The sequence below is a fragment of the Carcharodon carcharias genome, chromosome 12, assembly GCF_017639515.1.
Source record: "Carcharodon carcharias isolate sCarCar2 chromosome 12, sCarCar2.pri, whole genome shotgun sequence".
Classification (NCBI taxonomy): domain Eukaryota; kingdom Metazoa; phylum Chordata; class Chondrichthyes; order Lamniformes; family Lamnidae; genus Carcharodon; species Carcharodon carcharias.
Window position 1 is genome coordinate 19,151,992 of NC_054478.1, and position 18,294 is coordinate 19,170,285.

The window sequence follows — 18,294 nt, forward strand, 5'->3', positions numbered from 1 at the left end:
TTTGATGATCTGCTTCTATCACTGCTTGTTTGTCCCTACAACCACACCAACCCCCTCCACTTCTCTCTCTCTCTCTCTCTTCCCCCCCCCCACCCCCCCACACACACCTTAAACCAGCTTATATTTCAACTCTTTCTTGGACTCACTCAAGTTCTGTCGAAGGGTCATGAGGACTCGAAACGTCAACTCTTTTCTTCTCCGCCGATGCTGCCAGACCTGCTGAGTTTTTCCAGGTAATTCTGTTTTTGGTTCTCATTGGGACAATGTCTGAATTCTTCCAAGCGCTGATACTGGTTGATCCCCTTAAATGCAGCCTCATTCTGTCCCTCTAACCTGATCTACTTGCTTGTTGAAGATGCAGAGATGGGACAGTGGCCATGTGAGCATGGGACTGAGATGCTTTCATTAAGTGACGTGGGGAAAGGTGGGGGGTGCTGTGATTCTCTCTTTAAAAGCTGTTCTAGCTATAGGCTAGATCAAGTTGAATTACAAGGCCTCTCATAAGAGAACTGAGAGCCCGGGAAGTTGTTCCTAGATGGATGGTGAAACGTGAGCCAGTGGTGATCACTGGCTTTGAGATTGACAATGACCCCCATCTCTTCAAAAGCCCCAGTCAGAATCTCACCATACAGAGCATTCTGCTCGCCGAAATCCTCGTCAATTTTCACAAGGATACACGGACCAGAAGAACAAAAGCAGTAAGCCATAACACACTAATAAGATCCCACTGATGCCATATGATCAATAACCACAGCAGTGTAATGGTTATGTTGCAGGGTTTAATAGTCCAGGGTCCTGCATTAATAACCCACAGAATGAGTTTGAACCACACCCATGGCAGTTTGAGAATTTGAATTCAGTTTTTAAAAACCTGGTCCTAAAAATACTGATCTTAGTAGAAATGATCAAGAAGCTGTTGGATTCCCATTAAAAACCCAAATGTCCCTTTAGGAAAGCAATCCTGTCCCTTTGCCTGGTTTGTTCTATATGTGACTCTAGTCCCACAGCAATGTGGTTGTCTCTTGACTGTTCTCTGAAGAAGCCTAGCAAGCTGCTTGATGGTTTTAAGGCACCAGCAAGCACTTTAAGAAGGTCCATCACTCCCTTCTCAAGGGCAATTAGGATGGCCAGTTAATGCTGATCTTCTGTCCCTCTCCCAAAAATGAATACCAAAGAAGATTTGCTTTCCATGGGATTGGTTGAGGGGTGAATATCAGTCAGTGCACAGGATTCACCTGAAATAGGTAGAAGTTTACCCCACATCGAATTATCTGCCAAATAGACCTGCTTCAGTCCCAGCCTGAGACTGGAACCCGCAGCCTGCTGTCCAAGTGAGCTGAGAGCTATAAATTGGGTCAAGCTGTCAATTGATGATGTTTGATATTCACTTAAAGTGTGTGTATTTTCTTATTTGTTCATGTGGGCGTCACTGGCTAGGCCAGCATTTATTGCCCATCCCTATTTGCCCTTGTTCAGAGGACATTTAAGAGTCAACCATATAGCTATGGGTCTGGAGTCACTTGGAGGCCAGACCAGGTAAAGACAGTAGATTTCCTTCCCTAAAGGGCATTAGTGAACTAGATGGGTTTTTAACAACAATCAGCAATGGCTGTCATCAGACTTTTAATTCCAGATATTTATTAATTTCAAATTTCGCCATCTGCTGTGGTGGAATTCGAACCCAGGTTCCCAGAGCATTGCCCTGGGTCTCTGGATTACTAGTCCAGTGACAATACCGCTATGCCACCACCTCCCCAGTGTGTGAGCAGAGTTTTCTGTGCCCGCTGGCACCAGGCATGTTTGGCAGTGTGAGCAGGCAATATGGCAAGACATCATGAAACCAGTTTGTAATCGTCTGCTCTGCCCATCAATGGCCTTTCACACCTTCGGATGTCAGGATCCTTATCCAAGCACGTCACCACGGTTGCACGACCGACATGTTTCACAATTGAACGTAAGCGGCGTGCGCCTGGTGGGCTGCACTTCACTCGGGACTTCGAGGTTTGTTTGCCTACCTTACTTGGGGCAGCACCCGTAGTCACCAGCGCCAGGCTTCACAGACAGCACTACATCACAGGCAGGTCTTTACCTACCAGACCAGCTGTAAGGCAGCGGTGGATTTTCAACAGCTGCAAGGTTGCTTGGGGAAGGGGGAGAAGTGGCCTCAGGCAAAGGAAGAGGCTGCAGGGCAAGGGCTGTACTGGGGGAGGGGGGTATCCCAGGGTGTGTGTGTGGGGCACATGTTGGTCTGTGCAAGTGGCCTCAAGATGGTGAGGGCTGAGGAGGCTGCCTCCAGAGGAGATGAGGCCAGATGGAGATGTGAGGGTGTGTGTGTGAGAGAGTGAGTGGGGATGTCCCTTGAGCTGGCAGTGAGTGAGATGCCAGTGAATGTGTGATGGGCTTGAGCGTGTCAGTTCAGAGTGATAGGATGGTTGCCTTACCCTGGTGGCATAGATGAGATCGTTCATCCTCTTCTGGATGGCCAACCTCTTCTGTGCAGCTTTGACACAGATCACCACTGCAATCGCCTACCAAGCGGGACTGGTGAGATTGCTGTCCCGCCTGGGGCAAGAGTGGGGATAGAGGGCATCACAGCAGGGCCTCCACGGCATCCAGAAGGCATTCCAGGGATGTGTCACTGAATCAGGGGGCTGCAGTCTTCTTGCCTTTCGGGACCACATCTTCTGTGCAGCAGTCCTGGGCTGGAAGCACTGAGAGGTGTGTGTGTGACTGCTCTTTAAATATGGCACCCGGCATGAGGAAGCAGCGAGTTGAACGGGTGGCAGGAAAATGAGAGCCCGCCCATCATCGAAACGGCATGTTTCCTGGGATTGGGACAATATGGTGTGAAAAGCCGCCACTGCAGCCGGCAAGTAAAATGTCCTTTCTCCTGATCGCTACCTCACTTAGTGCAAATCTGGGACAATTCCGCCTGTGGTGCAGGTGTGTGTCTGTGTGTGAGAGTGTGTTGTTTGTGTTTGTATGTGTGTGTGTTTTTGTGTGTGTGTGTGTATTTGTGTGTGTGAGTGCTTGTGTCTGTGTGTGATTGTCCGGGTGGTTTGTGGAACTGTTGGAGTGAATGTGAAAAAGGAATTAACGACTCCAGCTCTCTAGGGAAAGGACATGCAAGATTCAACTTAATGTGTTCTCCTCCTCCTGTTAAAATGAACAAGACTCTGGAAATCACTCTCCTGTTTATTACCAAAACACTTCCTTAATTGTTGGTGAGCTTCATACCTTGTGGGGAATAATCAGAAAGGTAAGACATTTGATTGAATTTTAGTTTAGTGATTCACCAATAAAGTTTGAAGAGGGCAATGGAAATCCCACAGACACACATACACATAAACTAGACAAGGGCTCTGGTTTCCATACAGGGATACTTAGGAAGGTCCCCAGAGGGGCAAAGTGGCATCCCTTTAACCTGGTTAAACATAGTACAGCACTTCACGGGAGCGCTTTTGCTGAAAATTTGATACCGAGCCACAAAAGGTGACATTAGGACAGCAGACCACAACCTTGGTCGTTGAGGTATATTTCAAGGAGGTGACAGCGCAAGATGGAAAGAGTTAGAAAGGGAATTCCAAGCCGTAGGGCTTAGGCAGTTGCAGACACTGATGACAATGGTGAAGAGATGGAAATCGGGGGCTCACGAGAGGCCAGAGTCGGAGGAGCGCAGAGATCTCGTAGAGTTGTGGGCCCGGGTCCTCTTCTTCAATTCAATTCAATTCAATTTCACATTATTATTCATACAGAGATTAGTTTCAGGTACATTGCTCATTTGTTAAGAAATTATAAATAAATGAATAATAATAGAAGAAAGAAAATTACCCTATCACAAAGATTTAACTTTAATTAACTATGTATTAAAATCTATTCCAATGCATTAAAATAATCAGTCAGTGAGTCCTACCCTGAGTGCATATCCTCATCCTTACATCAAACTCCTGTTAAAAGTTCTTACAGAGAAGGACACAAAGAAGTTCAGGAATTGATTTTTCCTGCATCTGAGGGATTGTAGCCTTTTCCCTGAGCACATCCAACAGTAATACTGAGACAGGGGGTGATTCTCATTGTTCATGACACTCTTTACTTTCGTCACATTCTTCGAGAGCTGATATTGGCCAGAGTGATTTGTTCATCAAACACCCATCCTGCCTGGTTCAATGATCATCGTACCTTTAAAGAGCCTACTTTCCTAGGAGAGACGTACCAGGAGAGACATCCACAAAGGATAGCACTCTCAACTACAGCCAGACTGTAGAACCTACTCGAAAGGATTTTAATTTTCTGAGGTAATATAATTGTGTATATCCCTTGGTCACCACATGTGTATACTGTTCCCTCCAGTTCAACTTATCATTTACTTTGACACCTAGATACTTGTAGTTAATAACTATTTCACTATCCACATCATGAATTTTCACAAGAACAATAAATTCCCATTGAGTACATGTAAGTTGAGAACCTGCGTGGTGGTCCTTTAGAGAACTGAACTTGCTGCTGTGGTGCTGAACCACACAGGCCGCCAGGGCCTCAGGTCCCACCTTCTACTCTATTAGATGGTCGCAGCCAGTGCAGTGTTGTGAGCACCTACAGCTGATCGAGAAAATAGAGAGAACCATCATCAGTCAGAGACCCAGTGCCTGATCCCTGATGAAAAATCTTGGAGCGTCAGCACTGGTCGAGCAGTGGACTCCACTGACAGGGATCTGTCTACACTGATTGGCCAGGCACCCGCTTAAAGGATGATCATTTGATTCAAAAGTATAAACTCCACCATGAGCTCACAATCTCAGGAGAGCGGGTGGGTTGAAAAGGGTGGGAGATAGAATAGGATAAATTGCAATGTTCAAATTAGCCCAATGAGATGATAAGTGCAATTTTAAAAATAGATTAGGAACAGAGAGGCTGGGGGTTCCAATACACACATCTTAGTAATTGGCAGGACAGGTTGATACATCTGTGTTTTTTTTTAAAAAAATACATATTCCTCAGCTTTCTAACTAGAGACAGAATACAAATCGAGGAAATAAAAGACTGGCTAGGCATCAGCTGATGTATTGCGTCCAATGCTGGGCTCAAGGAATTGGAGAGGGTGCAAAGGAAATTTACTAGAATCGTACCAGGGATGAGGCACTTTGGAGAAGCTGGGATTGTTCTCCTTAAAGCAGAGAAGGTTAAAGGCACGTTTAAGAGATGTGTTCAAAATTTTGAAGGATTTTGATAGGGTAAGTAAAGAGAAACTGTTTCCATTGGCAGGTGGGTGGGTAATGAGAGAACACAGGTTTAAGAACATTGGCAAAAGAGAAAAAGTTTTTTGATGCAGCGTGTTGTGATCTGGAATGCATGACCTGGTAGTGGAAACTGATTCAAAAATACCCTTCAAAAGGGATTTTGGGTTGTATCCTTGAAAAGAAAATAAAATACATGGCAGTGGGGCAAAGAGTAGGGGTGGGACTAATTGGATGGCACTTTCAAAAGAGGCCGCTCAGGAACAATGGTTCCCACCAGTGCTTTAAGATTCTATAAATCGAGAAAGAACTATTCTGGATGAAATGGGCACCTTCGAAGCTATCCTATTTATTAAACTTGCAGTCCAATATTTAATGTAGTGTTCCAGCACCCAACCTATCCGAGAGCTCTTCAACCAGCACCCAAACAGTCAGGGAGCTCTTCAAACAGCACCCAATCAATCAGACAACTCTACACCAGCACCAAACCAATCAGAGAGTTCTTCAACCAGCACTGAGCCAATCAGCGAGCTCTTCAAACAATATAACAAGATCCAAATTAGCACAATATTAACAGTACAGTTGTCACTCTCCATGTCATTAAAAGGCTATTCGAATATTGAAATGTTTAGACAGAACAGTGAGGGTATGTTATGCTAAGAATTTTACAATACTTCCACCGGACTACTTCCAAAAGATGGTGCCTGTACCTGGGATGGACCTTATCTCTTTGTAAGCCCTATCTGATGTTATCTGCTCCTGATAATGCAAAGTCCTTGCACTAAAACATATTGAATTAGACAAGATTTCAAATTCATCAGAGTAATACCCCTGCTAAGTAGGAACATATGGAATCATAACAGCACAGTAAAAAGCTATTTGACCTATCGAGAGAGGCCATTTGGTTTATTGCTAAAAAAAAATCAATTAAACAACTTTGTGCTCAAAAAAACTGACTGTGTAGGATTGGGAACATTACCTCCTAACATGGGAGATTCATTAACCATACAGATAACCCTGGTCTCCAGACTGAGGGACAATGTCTGACAACCCAAAGCTGTACAGTCCCCAGACTGAGGGACAATGTCTGACACCCCAAAACTGTACAGTTCCCAGACTGAGGGACAATGTCTGACACCACAAAACTGTACAGTCCACAGACTGAGGGACAATGTCTGACACAACAAAACTGTACAGTTCCCAGACTGAGGGACAATGTCTGACAACCCAAAGCTGTACAGTCCCCAGACTGAGGGACAATGTCTGACACCCCAAAACTGTACAGTCCCCAGACTGAGGAACAATGTCTGACACCTCAAAACTGTACAGTCCCCAGACTGAGGAACAATGTCTGACACCTCAAAACTGTACAGTCCCCAGATGAGGAACAATGTCTGACACCCCAAAACTGTACAGTCCACAGACTGAGGGACAATGTCTGACACCCCAAAACTGTACAGTTCCCAGACTGAGGGACAATGTCTGACACCCCAAAACTGTACAGTTCCCAGACTGAGGGACAATGTCTGACACCCCAAAACTGTACAGTTCCCAGACTGAGAGACAATATCTGGCACCCCAAAACTGTACAGTCCACAGACTGAGGGACAATGTCTGACACCCCAAAACTGTACAGTCCACAGACTGAGGGACAAGGTCTGACACCCCAAAACTGTACAGTCCCCAGACTGAGGGACAATGTCTGACACCCCAAAACTGTACAGTCCCCAGACTGAGGGACAATGTCTGATACCCCAAAACTGTACAGTCCCCAGACTGAGGGACAATGTCTGACACCCCAAAACTGTACAGTCCACAGACTGAGGGACAATGTCTGACACACCAAAACTGTACAGTCCACAGACTGAGGGACAAGGTCTGACACAACAAAACTGTACAGTCCACAGACTGAGGGACAATATCTGACACCATAAAACTGTACAGTCCACAGACTGAGGGACAATGTCTGACACCCCAAAACTGCACAGTCCCCAGACTGAGGGACAATGTCTGACACAACAAAACTGTACAGTTCCCAGACTGAGGGACAATATCTGGCACCCCAAAACTGTAGTGTCCACAGACTGAGGGACAATGTCTGACACCCCAAAACTGTACAGTCCCCAGACTGAGGGACAATGTCTGACACCCCAAAACTGTACAGTCCCCAGACTGAGGGACAATGTCTGACACCTCAAAACTGTACAGTCCCCAGACTGAGGGACAAGGTCTGACTGTTCGGTACAGCAGATTCTCCTGGCTGGCGGGTCACCTCAGCACTGGTCGGCATGAAGGACAAATGGCCGAGAGTTCAGCATTGGTCAGTGTGTGACCAGAGGTTAACGCCACAGCCCCGTCTGAAGAAAAAAAAACTATTTGATGCCAAGTTTTCTGCAGAAAATTGATGTTGACACTGACAAATCAGTTAAAAAAAAAGGACAAAGACGGGCAGAGGTAGCGTCAGACACAAGCTGGCACGGGTTCGAATAAACTGCAATAAATCTCACAAGATGAGATAGGGTAGATATTGCAGGAGAGTGGCATTCTCTCTACCTGTGACACGCACCTCGGCTCCAGGAGACAGTGGAATTGGGACAGTGTGTGGGGGTTGGGGGGGGGGGGGTGTGTGGAGGACAGGTGTGGCTTTAGTTGGAAGGGGAAGAAGCTGTTGGAAGGAGCGGGGGGGGGGGGTTAATATTTGGGTGTCTGCTGTGGGGTGGGAGAGGGAGAAGTCCAATGCCCTCTCCCCTCCCTCCCTCCCTCCCTCTGTGTGTGTGTGTGTGTGTGTGTGTGTGCCAGGGCAGGAGGGGGGTGGGGGGGAGGTGGGTGAGAGTGGTCAGGGGCGCGGTTGGAGGGGAGGGTGCGGTCTGTGCAGATTTGGATCTCCGCGAACTTTCGCCGGCTCTGACTGCCGCAGCCATTCAAGAAGCTCTAACCGGAGCTCCCTCTCTGACTCTCTCCGCCCTGTGCGGGGGCACTGGCGGCTCACAGCTCCTGCCGAGTGGGGTTGCCTCTGATCTCTGTCTCGCTGCGAGTCTCCCATCGCCCGCTCGACTGCTCCATCCCCACCGCTCTCCTTGACTTTCGCCATTATCTCTCTCTCTCTCCCTCCCTCTCTGTCCATTTGTCATTTGTCACCTTCTAACTATCTCTCTGTATCCCTGTCTGTCTCTGGGTTATTTCTGTTCCCATTTCAATCACATTCTTGCCACTTTGTGCATTTCTGTCACTGTCCCACCTGTTTTGAGCTCTCTCTCTCCCTCTCTCTCTCTCTTTCTGTTTCTTCCTGCCTGATCCTTTCAACCCCCCTGGATCTGACACTTGCCCCTCTTTATTTCTCATCGGGGAGTTTGTCAGTTTCGCTCTTGTGTCTCAATCGGGTTCTATCAGATTGTTTCTGTGATTCCCATCAGTGAATCTCACTGAAACCCTCTCTGGCCTCTGTGTCTCCCTGTCAGTGATCCCTTTTTCGGTGGTCTTGTTCTGAACCCTCCCTCCCTCTCTATCTCTGCTTCTCTCTTTCTGCGGATTCTGCCTTTCTGTCTCCCTCTGTATCTATCCCCTTCTCTCTATCCTTCTCTCTATTCCTTTTCTATCCCCCTCTCTCTATTCCTGTATCCATCCCCTTACTCTATCCCCCTCTATCGCTCTGTATCTGTCTGTTCCTCTCCATCTATTCGCACCTGTCTATCTCTCTGTATCTATCCCTCTGTGTCTATTCCCCTGTCTCTAGCCCCCTCTCCATCTCTCTGCATTCCTCCCTCTATCTCTCCATTCCTGATCTCTCTGTAAAACTCTCTCTCCATCTGAATAATCCCTTCTCTCTCTCTCTTTCTCTCTCTCTCACACACACACACACACACACAGCACTCTTCCACTCTCTCACCTCTTTCCCCACCAACAACCCCCCACCCACTTCCCCCCCCCCCCCCCCCACCCCCCCCCACCCCTCACCCCCCCCCCCCCCCCCACAACCCCCACCCACCACCCACAACCACACCTCCCTGCGGGATTTTGGCGTCTCCATGCAGCGACTGGACGGGACTGGCTGGCGGCTGGAGCAGTGATCCCGGGGCTGGAGGTGGTGGTGGTGGTGGTGGTGGTGCTGGGGAGAGTGCCGGGCTGTTGTCCCGGAGCGCTCCTCGGGACCCGGGAGAGCTGGTGTCTGCGCATTGGATGGGGAGCATTGCAGAGCCCGGCAGCCGAGGCTGATCGCTGGAATTGGGGCAGGGAAGGTGGGGTGGTGGGGTTGGTGGGGTTGGGGGGGTTGGGGGGGTTGGGGGGGGGGGGGAGGGTGGGTGGGTGGGTGGGTGGGTTTGGGGGTTGTAGACAGATACCCCCTGGTGGGGGTGGGTGGGTGGGGGAGGGAGGGAGGGAGGGAGGGGGGGGTAAGAGTTGATTTGCAACAGGCTCTGAGTTCTGACTTGGTTTGAGGGGAGGGAGGGAGGGAGAGAGAGAGAGAGAGAGAGAGAGATTGGAGACCCGGTGGGGTCACTATACCATGAGATTCTGCTGGGGTGTCTTAGTCACCGGCTGCTGCCTGCTCCTCAACGCTACGGTGATGGCTTGCGGACCGGGCAGGGGCTACGGCAGCAGGAGGAGGCACAACCGCAAGCTCACCCCGCTCTCCTACAAGCAGTTCATCCCCAACGTGGCCGAGAAGACCCTGGGGGCCAGCGGCAAGTCCGAGACCAAGATCAACAGGAACGCGTCCCGCTTCAAGGAGCTGATCCCCAATTACAACCCGGACATCATCTTCAAGGACGAGGAGAAATCCGGCGCGGACAGGCTCATGACCCAGGTAAGCAAACCTGCGGTCCTCGAATCAGAGCATCGCTCCTGCCACTCGGCCCGCTCTCGTCTGTACTGGCCCCTGCAGGGATCTCCACAATTCCAACCACCAACCCCCCCCCCCCCCACCCCCCCAACAACCTCCTGCAGTTCCTGTTTGTCCCTTCTGAAAGTTATTGTTGAACATCTCGCTGTGTTTAAACATATTATATATATATATATATACACATACACACATATATATATATATATATATATTCTCCTGGTCTCCCTCCCGCCCCCTCACCGGTACTCCCATCCTAAACAAAAAATTAAATCATCTCTGAATGTTGGGAGAGAGAGATAGAGAGAGAGATGGAGAGAGGTTTTTGACCTTTATTTGACTCACTGTGTTCCTCCGTGGGAACAAGAAAAGGTTGCGTTTTCCCTGCCGCTTTTCGCAGAGAGCGACACCGAAACTAACAGCCCAGAGGCAGACCATTCGGCCCATCCGATCCGTAACTTTCCCCCCACTAACGCTATCACCCTGACTTTCTATTCCTTACCGCCACCCCCCCCCCTCCCCTCCCCTCATGTCGTTATCTAGCTCACACCACCACCACCTCCCACCTCCCTGAAGTGTATCTCACACGGTTAACTGCACAGTTATTCACTGTGGTCGCGGGTTCCACGATCTGGGTGAAAGAAAGTGTTTTTTTTTAAAAAAGTTACTTTCAGGTTTTTGTTCCTCTGGGCATGTGAAAAATTCTCCTCGGGGTCACTGTTTTAGATTTCTGTTTACCCAGCTCCTTGCAAATAGCGTTTGCTCTTTGCTCTTGCCTATCTCCTGAACTAGATGAACCTTCCTTCACTGATCAGTTAAGAGAGAGAGAGAGGGCGGGAGAGAGAGAGTGGAGTTCCCACCCCATGCCTCTTTGTACACCGGAGTTAGCACCGGTGCAGAGGGAGAGAAACCTAATTCACATATCTATCTTGATGCAATTACTCTCAGAGGCGCCGAAACCAGACCAAAAAAAAAGATCCCAATTATTCAATATTTCCACTCCAGAGTCGTGTGTATTTTTTTAAGAAAAAATATTATTTATATAACAGGAAATTTGTTTAAGCGTTCATTGGGTTATTCCAAAACAAGTACGAGCTGTCTTTTATTTTATTTTCCCTGAAGTGAAGCGGAAACGTTGGGTCTGTGTGCTGTTTTTAAGGGCAGGGTCTCTTTCCACTCCTCACTGTGATAAATTGACAATAACCTTTGTACAGTCAACCAGGAGTTGTTGTCAGAGAATCAGGCCGGAGTTCAGGGCTGAGCGTTTAAATTTAGTGCACAGGTCAAGGTGCTGGCGACTGGGCTGAGGGTCCCTGATTACCCGAGCATCACTGCTCAAAGCGGCAGGGGAAAAAAAAAGTTGGGGTTCACTTTTTAAAACATAAACAGTACTAGCTTTAAAATTCATATCTGTGTTTGTGTAAATTTGCGCGCGTGTGTCCAGTTACGCCTCTCTTGTGTGCCTGTCATATTGTGTTTGTGAATGGGTTTGGTTTTGTGTATGTGTCTGCGTTTGTGTAAATATTTGTGCATGTGTGTCTCGGTGTGTATGTGCGTGTTGTGTGCCAGTTAGTATTGTGCTTGTGTGTGTGTGAGTGTATGAGTGTCAGTGTTGAGTGTGGTTGTGTATCTGTGTGTGTGTGTGTGCGTGTGTGTGTGTTCCATGCATATAAAGATTTGTGTACATTGTGTGCATGGCATAAGATTGTCCTTCAGAGAAAATCATTATTGGCTCAGATTTCATGCAAGTGTATTGTTCAGTTCAAGATTTCAGTTACATGTCAGAACACCAGTTCTAATTGTCAATTACATTCTGTATATAATACCATGGCTCTGTGGTTATAAAGCACTGTATCCTCCAGTTCACCCTGAACAATCCAAAGAACATTGACTAGTTTTTTTAAAAAAAAAATTCATCCCCAGAATGTGGGCTTCGTTGGCTGGGCCAGCATTTATTGCCCATCCCAAGTTGCCCTTGAGAAGGTGGTGGTGAGCCGTCTCCTTGAACCGCTGCAGTCCGTGTGGTTTAGGACCCACAGTGCTGTTGAGAAGGGAGTTCCAGGATTTTGACTCATTGACGATGAAAGGACGGCGACATAGTTCCAAGGCAGGATGGTGTGTGGCTTGGAGGTGGTTCCAATGTACCTGCTGCCCTTGTCCTTATAGGCGTTGGGGTTTGTGGATTTGGGCGATTCTGTCAAAGAAATCTTGGCGAGTTACTGCAGGATACCCCATCAATAGTACGCACTGAGTGATGCTGGAGGGAGTGGGTGTAAAATATTTTTGTGTACATTTATATATGATGATTGCTGCTTAAATCTCTTGCAAGACCTTTTGGATGGTTTATAAACATGCGTCTGAGTTAACATTGTGCTAACACAGTGAAATCATTAGGTGTACTACCTGTCCCCTCTCCACTGATTCTATCACATTCATATCCTACTAAAAGGAATGCTGAATTCACTGATTTCTGATACCCACCCACAGCCCTCAAAACAGTATTGCAAACTAAGGCATCAGCAATATTATCACACTAATATCTAATACTCCACTAACAAATTTCTGTGGCTGCTTTATGTGTCAGTCATCATTCAGTCAGACTTGTCTCTAAGTCAGAATTCCCACTCCACAGACTTGATTCAATGCAGGACAGAGGGAATGCTGCACTGTCAGAGATGTTGCCTTTTGTACGAAATGTTAAACCGGGGCCACGTCTGGTCTCTCAGGTGGGCATAAAAGATCCTGTGCCACTATTGGAAGAAGAGCAAGGGCGTTCTCCCTGCTGTCCTGGACAATGTCTATCCCTCAACCAACTGCTGTTTGTGGCATCTTACTGTGCTCAAATTGGCTGATACGTTCCTACATTACAGCAAAAACTACATTTTAAAAGTATTTCATTAGCTGTAAAGCACTTTGAGAGGCTGCGAAAGGCAGAGTCCTTCTTTCATGCAGATGCCAACTGGTTTAACATTAATGAGTTTACAGCTCCACAGAAATGGTGGACAGCGGAATTCAAGGCAAAGTGTAACGTAGAAAATTCAGCAGCCAATTTATACACAGCCTTCGGTTCAGACACAGACAGTGCATCTGTCTGATAGTTCAGAGACCCTGTACAACGGCATCAGCAATGATGTGCATTTGTATAGCACCTTGCCGCAGCAAAATAAACCCCCAAAGCTGTTCGCAAGAATGCTACTAGGCAATACTTGACATCGAGCCACATAGGGACACAGGTGACCAAAAGCTTGGTCAAAGAGGTAGGCTTTAAGGAGAGGGAGGTGTTGAGGCAAAGAGGTTTGAGGATGGAATTCCAGAGTTTAGAGCCTAGACGGCTGAGGGTGCATCTGCCGAGAATATTGTACAGTATAATTTGCAGGCTGGAATTTCTGAGGCAACATAACTGGCAGTGAGAATGATGGAGCCGTCTATGCCGGGACCTCAGCCTAGTGTAAATCATTGGTTTGTTTTAAAACTTGATTATGACTTTAGAATGTTTGTTTATTTTTACAACACTATTTCTCCTACCGCCAACCCCCTCCAATCAGCTGGAAATGTTAAGGAATGCTGCTGTCTCGTGTAGCATTCGTTGGTTGATTCTCCTTTCCCTTCTTAGCAACGGGGACATAAAGACTTCAAAGAAGCAAAGCACTTGTATTTATGTAGCACCTTTCACAATAACCCAAAGCAAATTAAGTTGTTTTTTTTTTGAAGCTGTTGTAACGTAGGAAACGTGGCAGCCAATTTGCGCACAGCAAGGTACCACAAACAGTATTGTGATAACTATCAGATAACCTGTTATTAATTATTGGCCAGCACACAGGGGAGAACTCCTCTGTTCATCATTGAATTAGTGCCATGGAATCTTTTGAGAGGGGCAGGCTTAACATCTCATCTGACAGACAGCACCTCTGATAGTGGAGCATAAGCATCAGCTCAGATTTTGTGCTCAAGTCTGTGTAGAGTGGGACCTGGACCCACAACCTGCTGATAGAGGTGAGCTCCACTGAGCCATGGTTGACATTGTCTCTATGCCATCTCTCCATGAATTTACTGAGCCCAGCAGATTTGATTTAACATTTGTGGATCACAGTGCAAACCACAGTAATTGATAGGTGGGGAGCAATACATTGAACACACACTCCTCAACTGACAGAGGACATAGGAACAGAGGAGCAGGAATAGGCCACTCAGCCCATCAAGCCTGCTTCACCATTCAATTAGACCATGGCTGCTCATCTACCTCAATGCCACTTTCCCGTGCTATCCCCATATCCCTTGAATCCCTTGAAGTCATTTGTATCCAGAAATCCATCGATCTCTGTTTTGAATACACTCAATGCCTGAGCTTTCACAGCACTCTGGGGTGGAGAATTCCAAAGATTCACCACCCTCTGAGTGAAAAAATTCCTCCTCATCTCAGTTCTAAATGGCCTACCCCTTATTCTGAGACTGTGCCCCCTGGCTCTAGACTCACCAGCCAGGGGAAACGTCCTATCCACATCTACCCTGTCGCACCCTGTAAGAATTTTGTAAGTTTCAGTGAGATCACCTCTCATTCTTTGAAACTCTGGAGAATACAGGCCCAGTTTCCTCAATCTTTCCTCATAAGACAATCCCACCATCCCAGGGATTTGTCTGGTGACCCCCTGTTCCAGTCCCTGTATGGCAAGTATATCCTTCCTTAGATAGAGACCAAAACTGTACACAATACTCCAATGGTTGAAATGGTACATGCATTGCACAGAACTAACTTATACCGACGATGGTTCTGGTTTTGATCCCTGGGTCCATGCTGGATCTACTGGTCTCAGCTAAAGTGGTAAAAGTGGGCCCAGAGAGTGAAAAAAAATAGTCAGTGACAGAGAGGGATAAATATCAGCAAGGACACCAGGTAAAAATCCCCTGCTCTTATTTTGAAACAGAGCTCCAAGATCTTTTACATCCAGCTGTGAACGGTGCTTTCTTCAACAGTTCAGTACACCCTAAGTCCTACGCTAGAGCATTAACCTAGATTTTGCGCACAAGTCATGGGAATGGGACTTAAACCTTAATGCTCTGATTCAGAGGCAAGAGAGCTACCCACTGAGCCACATCAGTCACTGATGGGCAAAAGGAAAGGGGCAGTGATAAATATGAGTAAGGCAATGGTTAAGCCACAGTCCAAGTGCTGTGTGCAGCTTTGGGTGTCCCTGGTGCAGTATAGTTATGAGGCAGAATGACATACTGGATCAGTTCACACTGGAACAGAAACCCAAGAGGAGAGTTAATCGAGGTTTCCAAAGCTCTGAAAGCTGTTGATGGTCTGAGTAAGGAAAATCTATTTCCTTTTGTTGGGGACTCGGTGACCATGGTCATTAAATTAAAATCATCACCTCCTGCCAAAGGAGGAGTGAAGAAAACAGTAAGCAAAATCATTTCTACACAGTTGGTGTTTCAAGCACGGAATGAATGTTTTGTCAAGAGCAATGTTTGAGGCAGAAACCATTTAAGGGAAATCTGGATAAATAACCAAAGCAGAGAAAGGAACAGGGCTATGGGGTGCCAGCAAGACAGAGGATCACAGGGCTATAGACAGAGAGCGCCGGCCGCTGGGATGCTCCAGAAAAGAGCTGGCAGAGTCACAATAGGCCGAATGGCTACCCACTGTGCAATAAACATTCAGCGGTTCCATGTGTCATTTAATGAGGGTGTACATGTAAGTAATAACATTTAGGTAAATACACGTGGAACCAATTTCAATTATAATTAGGGATCAGGTAAATTTAAGTGGAATTGTGAGATTGCACGTGGAGCAGGGAAGGTTAAAGGGAAATTTAATAGAGCCAGTCAAAATTATGGAGGGCTTTCTTAAGAGCAGATAGGGAGAAACTGTTTCTTCTGGCAGGAGTGTTGATAACCAGAGGTCAGATTTAAGGTAATTGGTAAAAAGAACCAGAGGGAAGATAAGGAGAAGTTTTTCTTTAAGCAACCAATTGTTATGATCCAGAAGGCACCTTCTGAACAATTCCATCACAACTTTCGAAAGAGAATTGGATGAAATATTTGAAAGGCAAAAAATGCAGGGCTATGGGGCCAAAATGGGGGTGGGGAAAAGTGGGACTGATTGGATCAATCTTTCAAAGAGGCCAGCCCAGGAAAGCTGAATGTTCTTCTTCTGTGTTACAATGTTCTATGATTTGTGTGGACCTTGAGCTTTTGAAATGGAAGGGATGATATACAAAGAAACAGTCCTCTCATGTAACTGCTGTTGACGTACTGCATGACAACAGTGCAGAAAATCTCCCCCTTTGTCCCAGTCTTAGAAAAGACCTTCCTTTAGAAAAAAACAAAGTTACAAAAGTATTATCTTGGACTTTCTTCCTTTCCTGCTGATCTTTGCTACAATAGTTTTTTGCTTAACTGGGCAGTGTTGGTGGGGTGGAGTTCAGGGCATTCAAACACAAACCCCCTCCCCAGCAATTCTGATGATTGGACCCCCTCCATCTTTCAAAAGAAAATGCCTATCACTTGATGGAAAACGGAAACGATCAATGTTCTTTAGGAGTTAGGTAGTTCTCTAACTCAACTAGTCGAGGCCAATCATTTGAGCTTGCACTTCACTGCTATATTGCCTGATCAGTAACAAAGTTTTCAACAGACTAGTGGTGCATTAACCAACGCCGGGTCAAATGATTTTGTGTTTTTAGCCGACAAGGGCTGTTTTTCATTTCACTTGCTTTATTTGAATTGTTAGATTAATAGAAGTAATAATGTTTCTGTTTGAACCTTATTGTGAAATTTCTATTTGTATAGCAGAGCTTTGGAAGTACTTTTTGTTTGGTCTGGCAAACTCATAACACCCTCGATAAGCAGTCTAAGTCGTTGTAAATTGGTTATATCATTGGGAGGAAATTGGCAACGAGAACTTAGCGAACTTGTAAGTGTGATTCAGGTGAATGGATTGAGTGTGTGAGTTAATTCAGACACTCTTATCCTATCAGGCTCCATAAACTTTGAACTAGATTCTGCAGTGAATCCTGTGCTCTCCAAGCTTCAGGAATGGGTCTTGTGATGTAGGATCTGTCCACCAGTATTTCCAGCCACCAAGTTTGATTAGGTGCAAAGTGAAGCTCCCTCTACTTTGAAGAAGTGGGTTTTATCTGTCCCAACATTGCTTCTCATTCTCTACTTCCCAACTAGTATGATCCTCTCCTTTCCTTATGTTGGCCAATGGGTGCTGAATTGGGGGCACTTCTCCTCAAAGGGGCACCACAGTTAAGTCCATTCCCAACCTACGCAAGCAGGGATGGGGTAAAATTGTCCTTTGATGGTAGCATGGACCAGCAAATTGTGAACCAGCCACCCATCTTTACAACCTGCCCAATTTCCTTTCCACTGATGATGGTCTGTCGATTGTCAATTACCTGTTTTGCACAACTGACTAACAAAAAAAAGACTTGCATTTATATAGCGTCTTTCATGACCACAAGACATCCCTAAGTGCTTTACTGCCAATGAAGTACTTCTGAAATGTAATCATGGCTGTAATGTAGAAAATACGGCAGCCAATTTGCAAACAGCAAGCTCCCACAAACAGCAATGTGATAATGGCCAGGTAACCTGTTTTTGTGATGTTGATTGAGGGATAAATATTGTGCAGGACACATGGGAGAACTCCCCTGATCTTCTTTGAAATAGAGTCATCCTTTAGGTCCACCTTATAAGGGCAGACAGGGTCTTGGTTTAGCATTTCATCTGAAAGACAGCACCTCTGACAGTGCTGCACTGCACTTGCTCAACTGCAATCACGTTGAATGGTTGAGCAGGCTCAAGGAGCCTTATGGCCTCCTCCTGCTCCTATCTCTGATAGTCTGATGTAAGGAGAATTATATCTTTTGTTAACCCATGTTAACTATCGGAAGTTTTGATATGGGTTATAGGTACATAGGAACTGGAGGAGACCATTCTGTCCCTCAAGACTGTTTCGCCATTCATGTCTGCTATGAGTAATCTATACCTTAACTCCATCCATCCTCCTTGGTTTTGTGAGCCATGATACCCTTGCATCACTAAAATCTATCGATCTCAATGTTAAAATTTTCAATTGATTTCCAGCTTTTTGAGGGAGAGAATTCCAGATTTTCACTACACCCTTGTGTGAAGAAGTGCTTCCTGACATCACCCAGATGGCATGACACTCTCTTTGAAGGGGTTTTTATAATGAAACTCCCTCTCTAACAAAGGTCC

General features: G+C 46.3%; 1 protein-coding gene across 1 annotated transcript in view; it reads left to right on the forward strand.

Moving 5' to 3' along the window:
• The first annotated feature begins 539 nt into the window (after positions 1 to 539).
• The window catches only part of LOC121285084 (indian hedgehog protein-like), a 58,546-nt gene continuing 40,791 nt past the window's right edge, over positions 540 to 18,294 (forward strand). Inside the window, exons 1-4 of the mRNA XM_041201214.1 lie at positions 540 to 698; positions 4,380 to 4,455; positions 8,152 to 8,295; positions 9,755 to 10,035. Of these exons, the coding sequence (XP_041057148.1) occupies positions 540 to 698; positions 4,380 to 4,455; positions 8,152 to 8,295; positions 9,755 to 10,035 (660 nt within the window). The remainder of the gene's footprint in view (positions 699 to 4,379; positions 4,456 to 8,151; positions 8,296 to 9,754; positions 10,036 to 18,294) is intronic.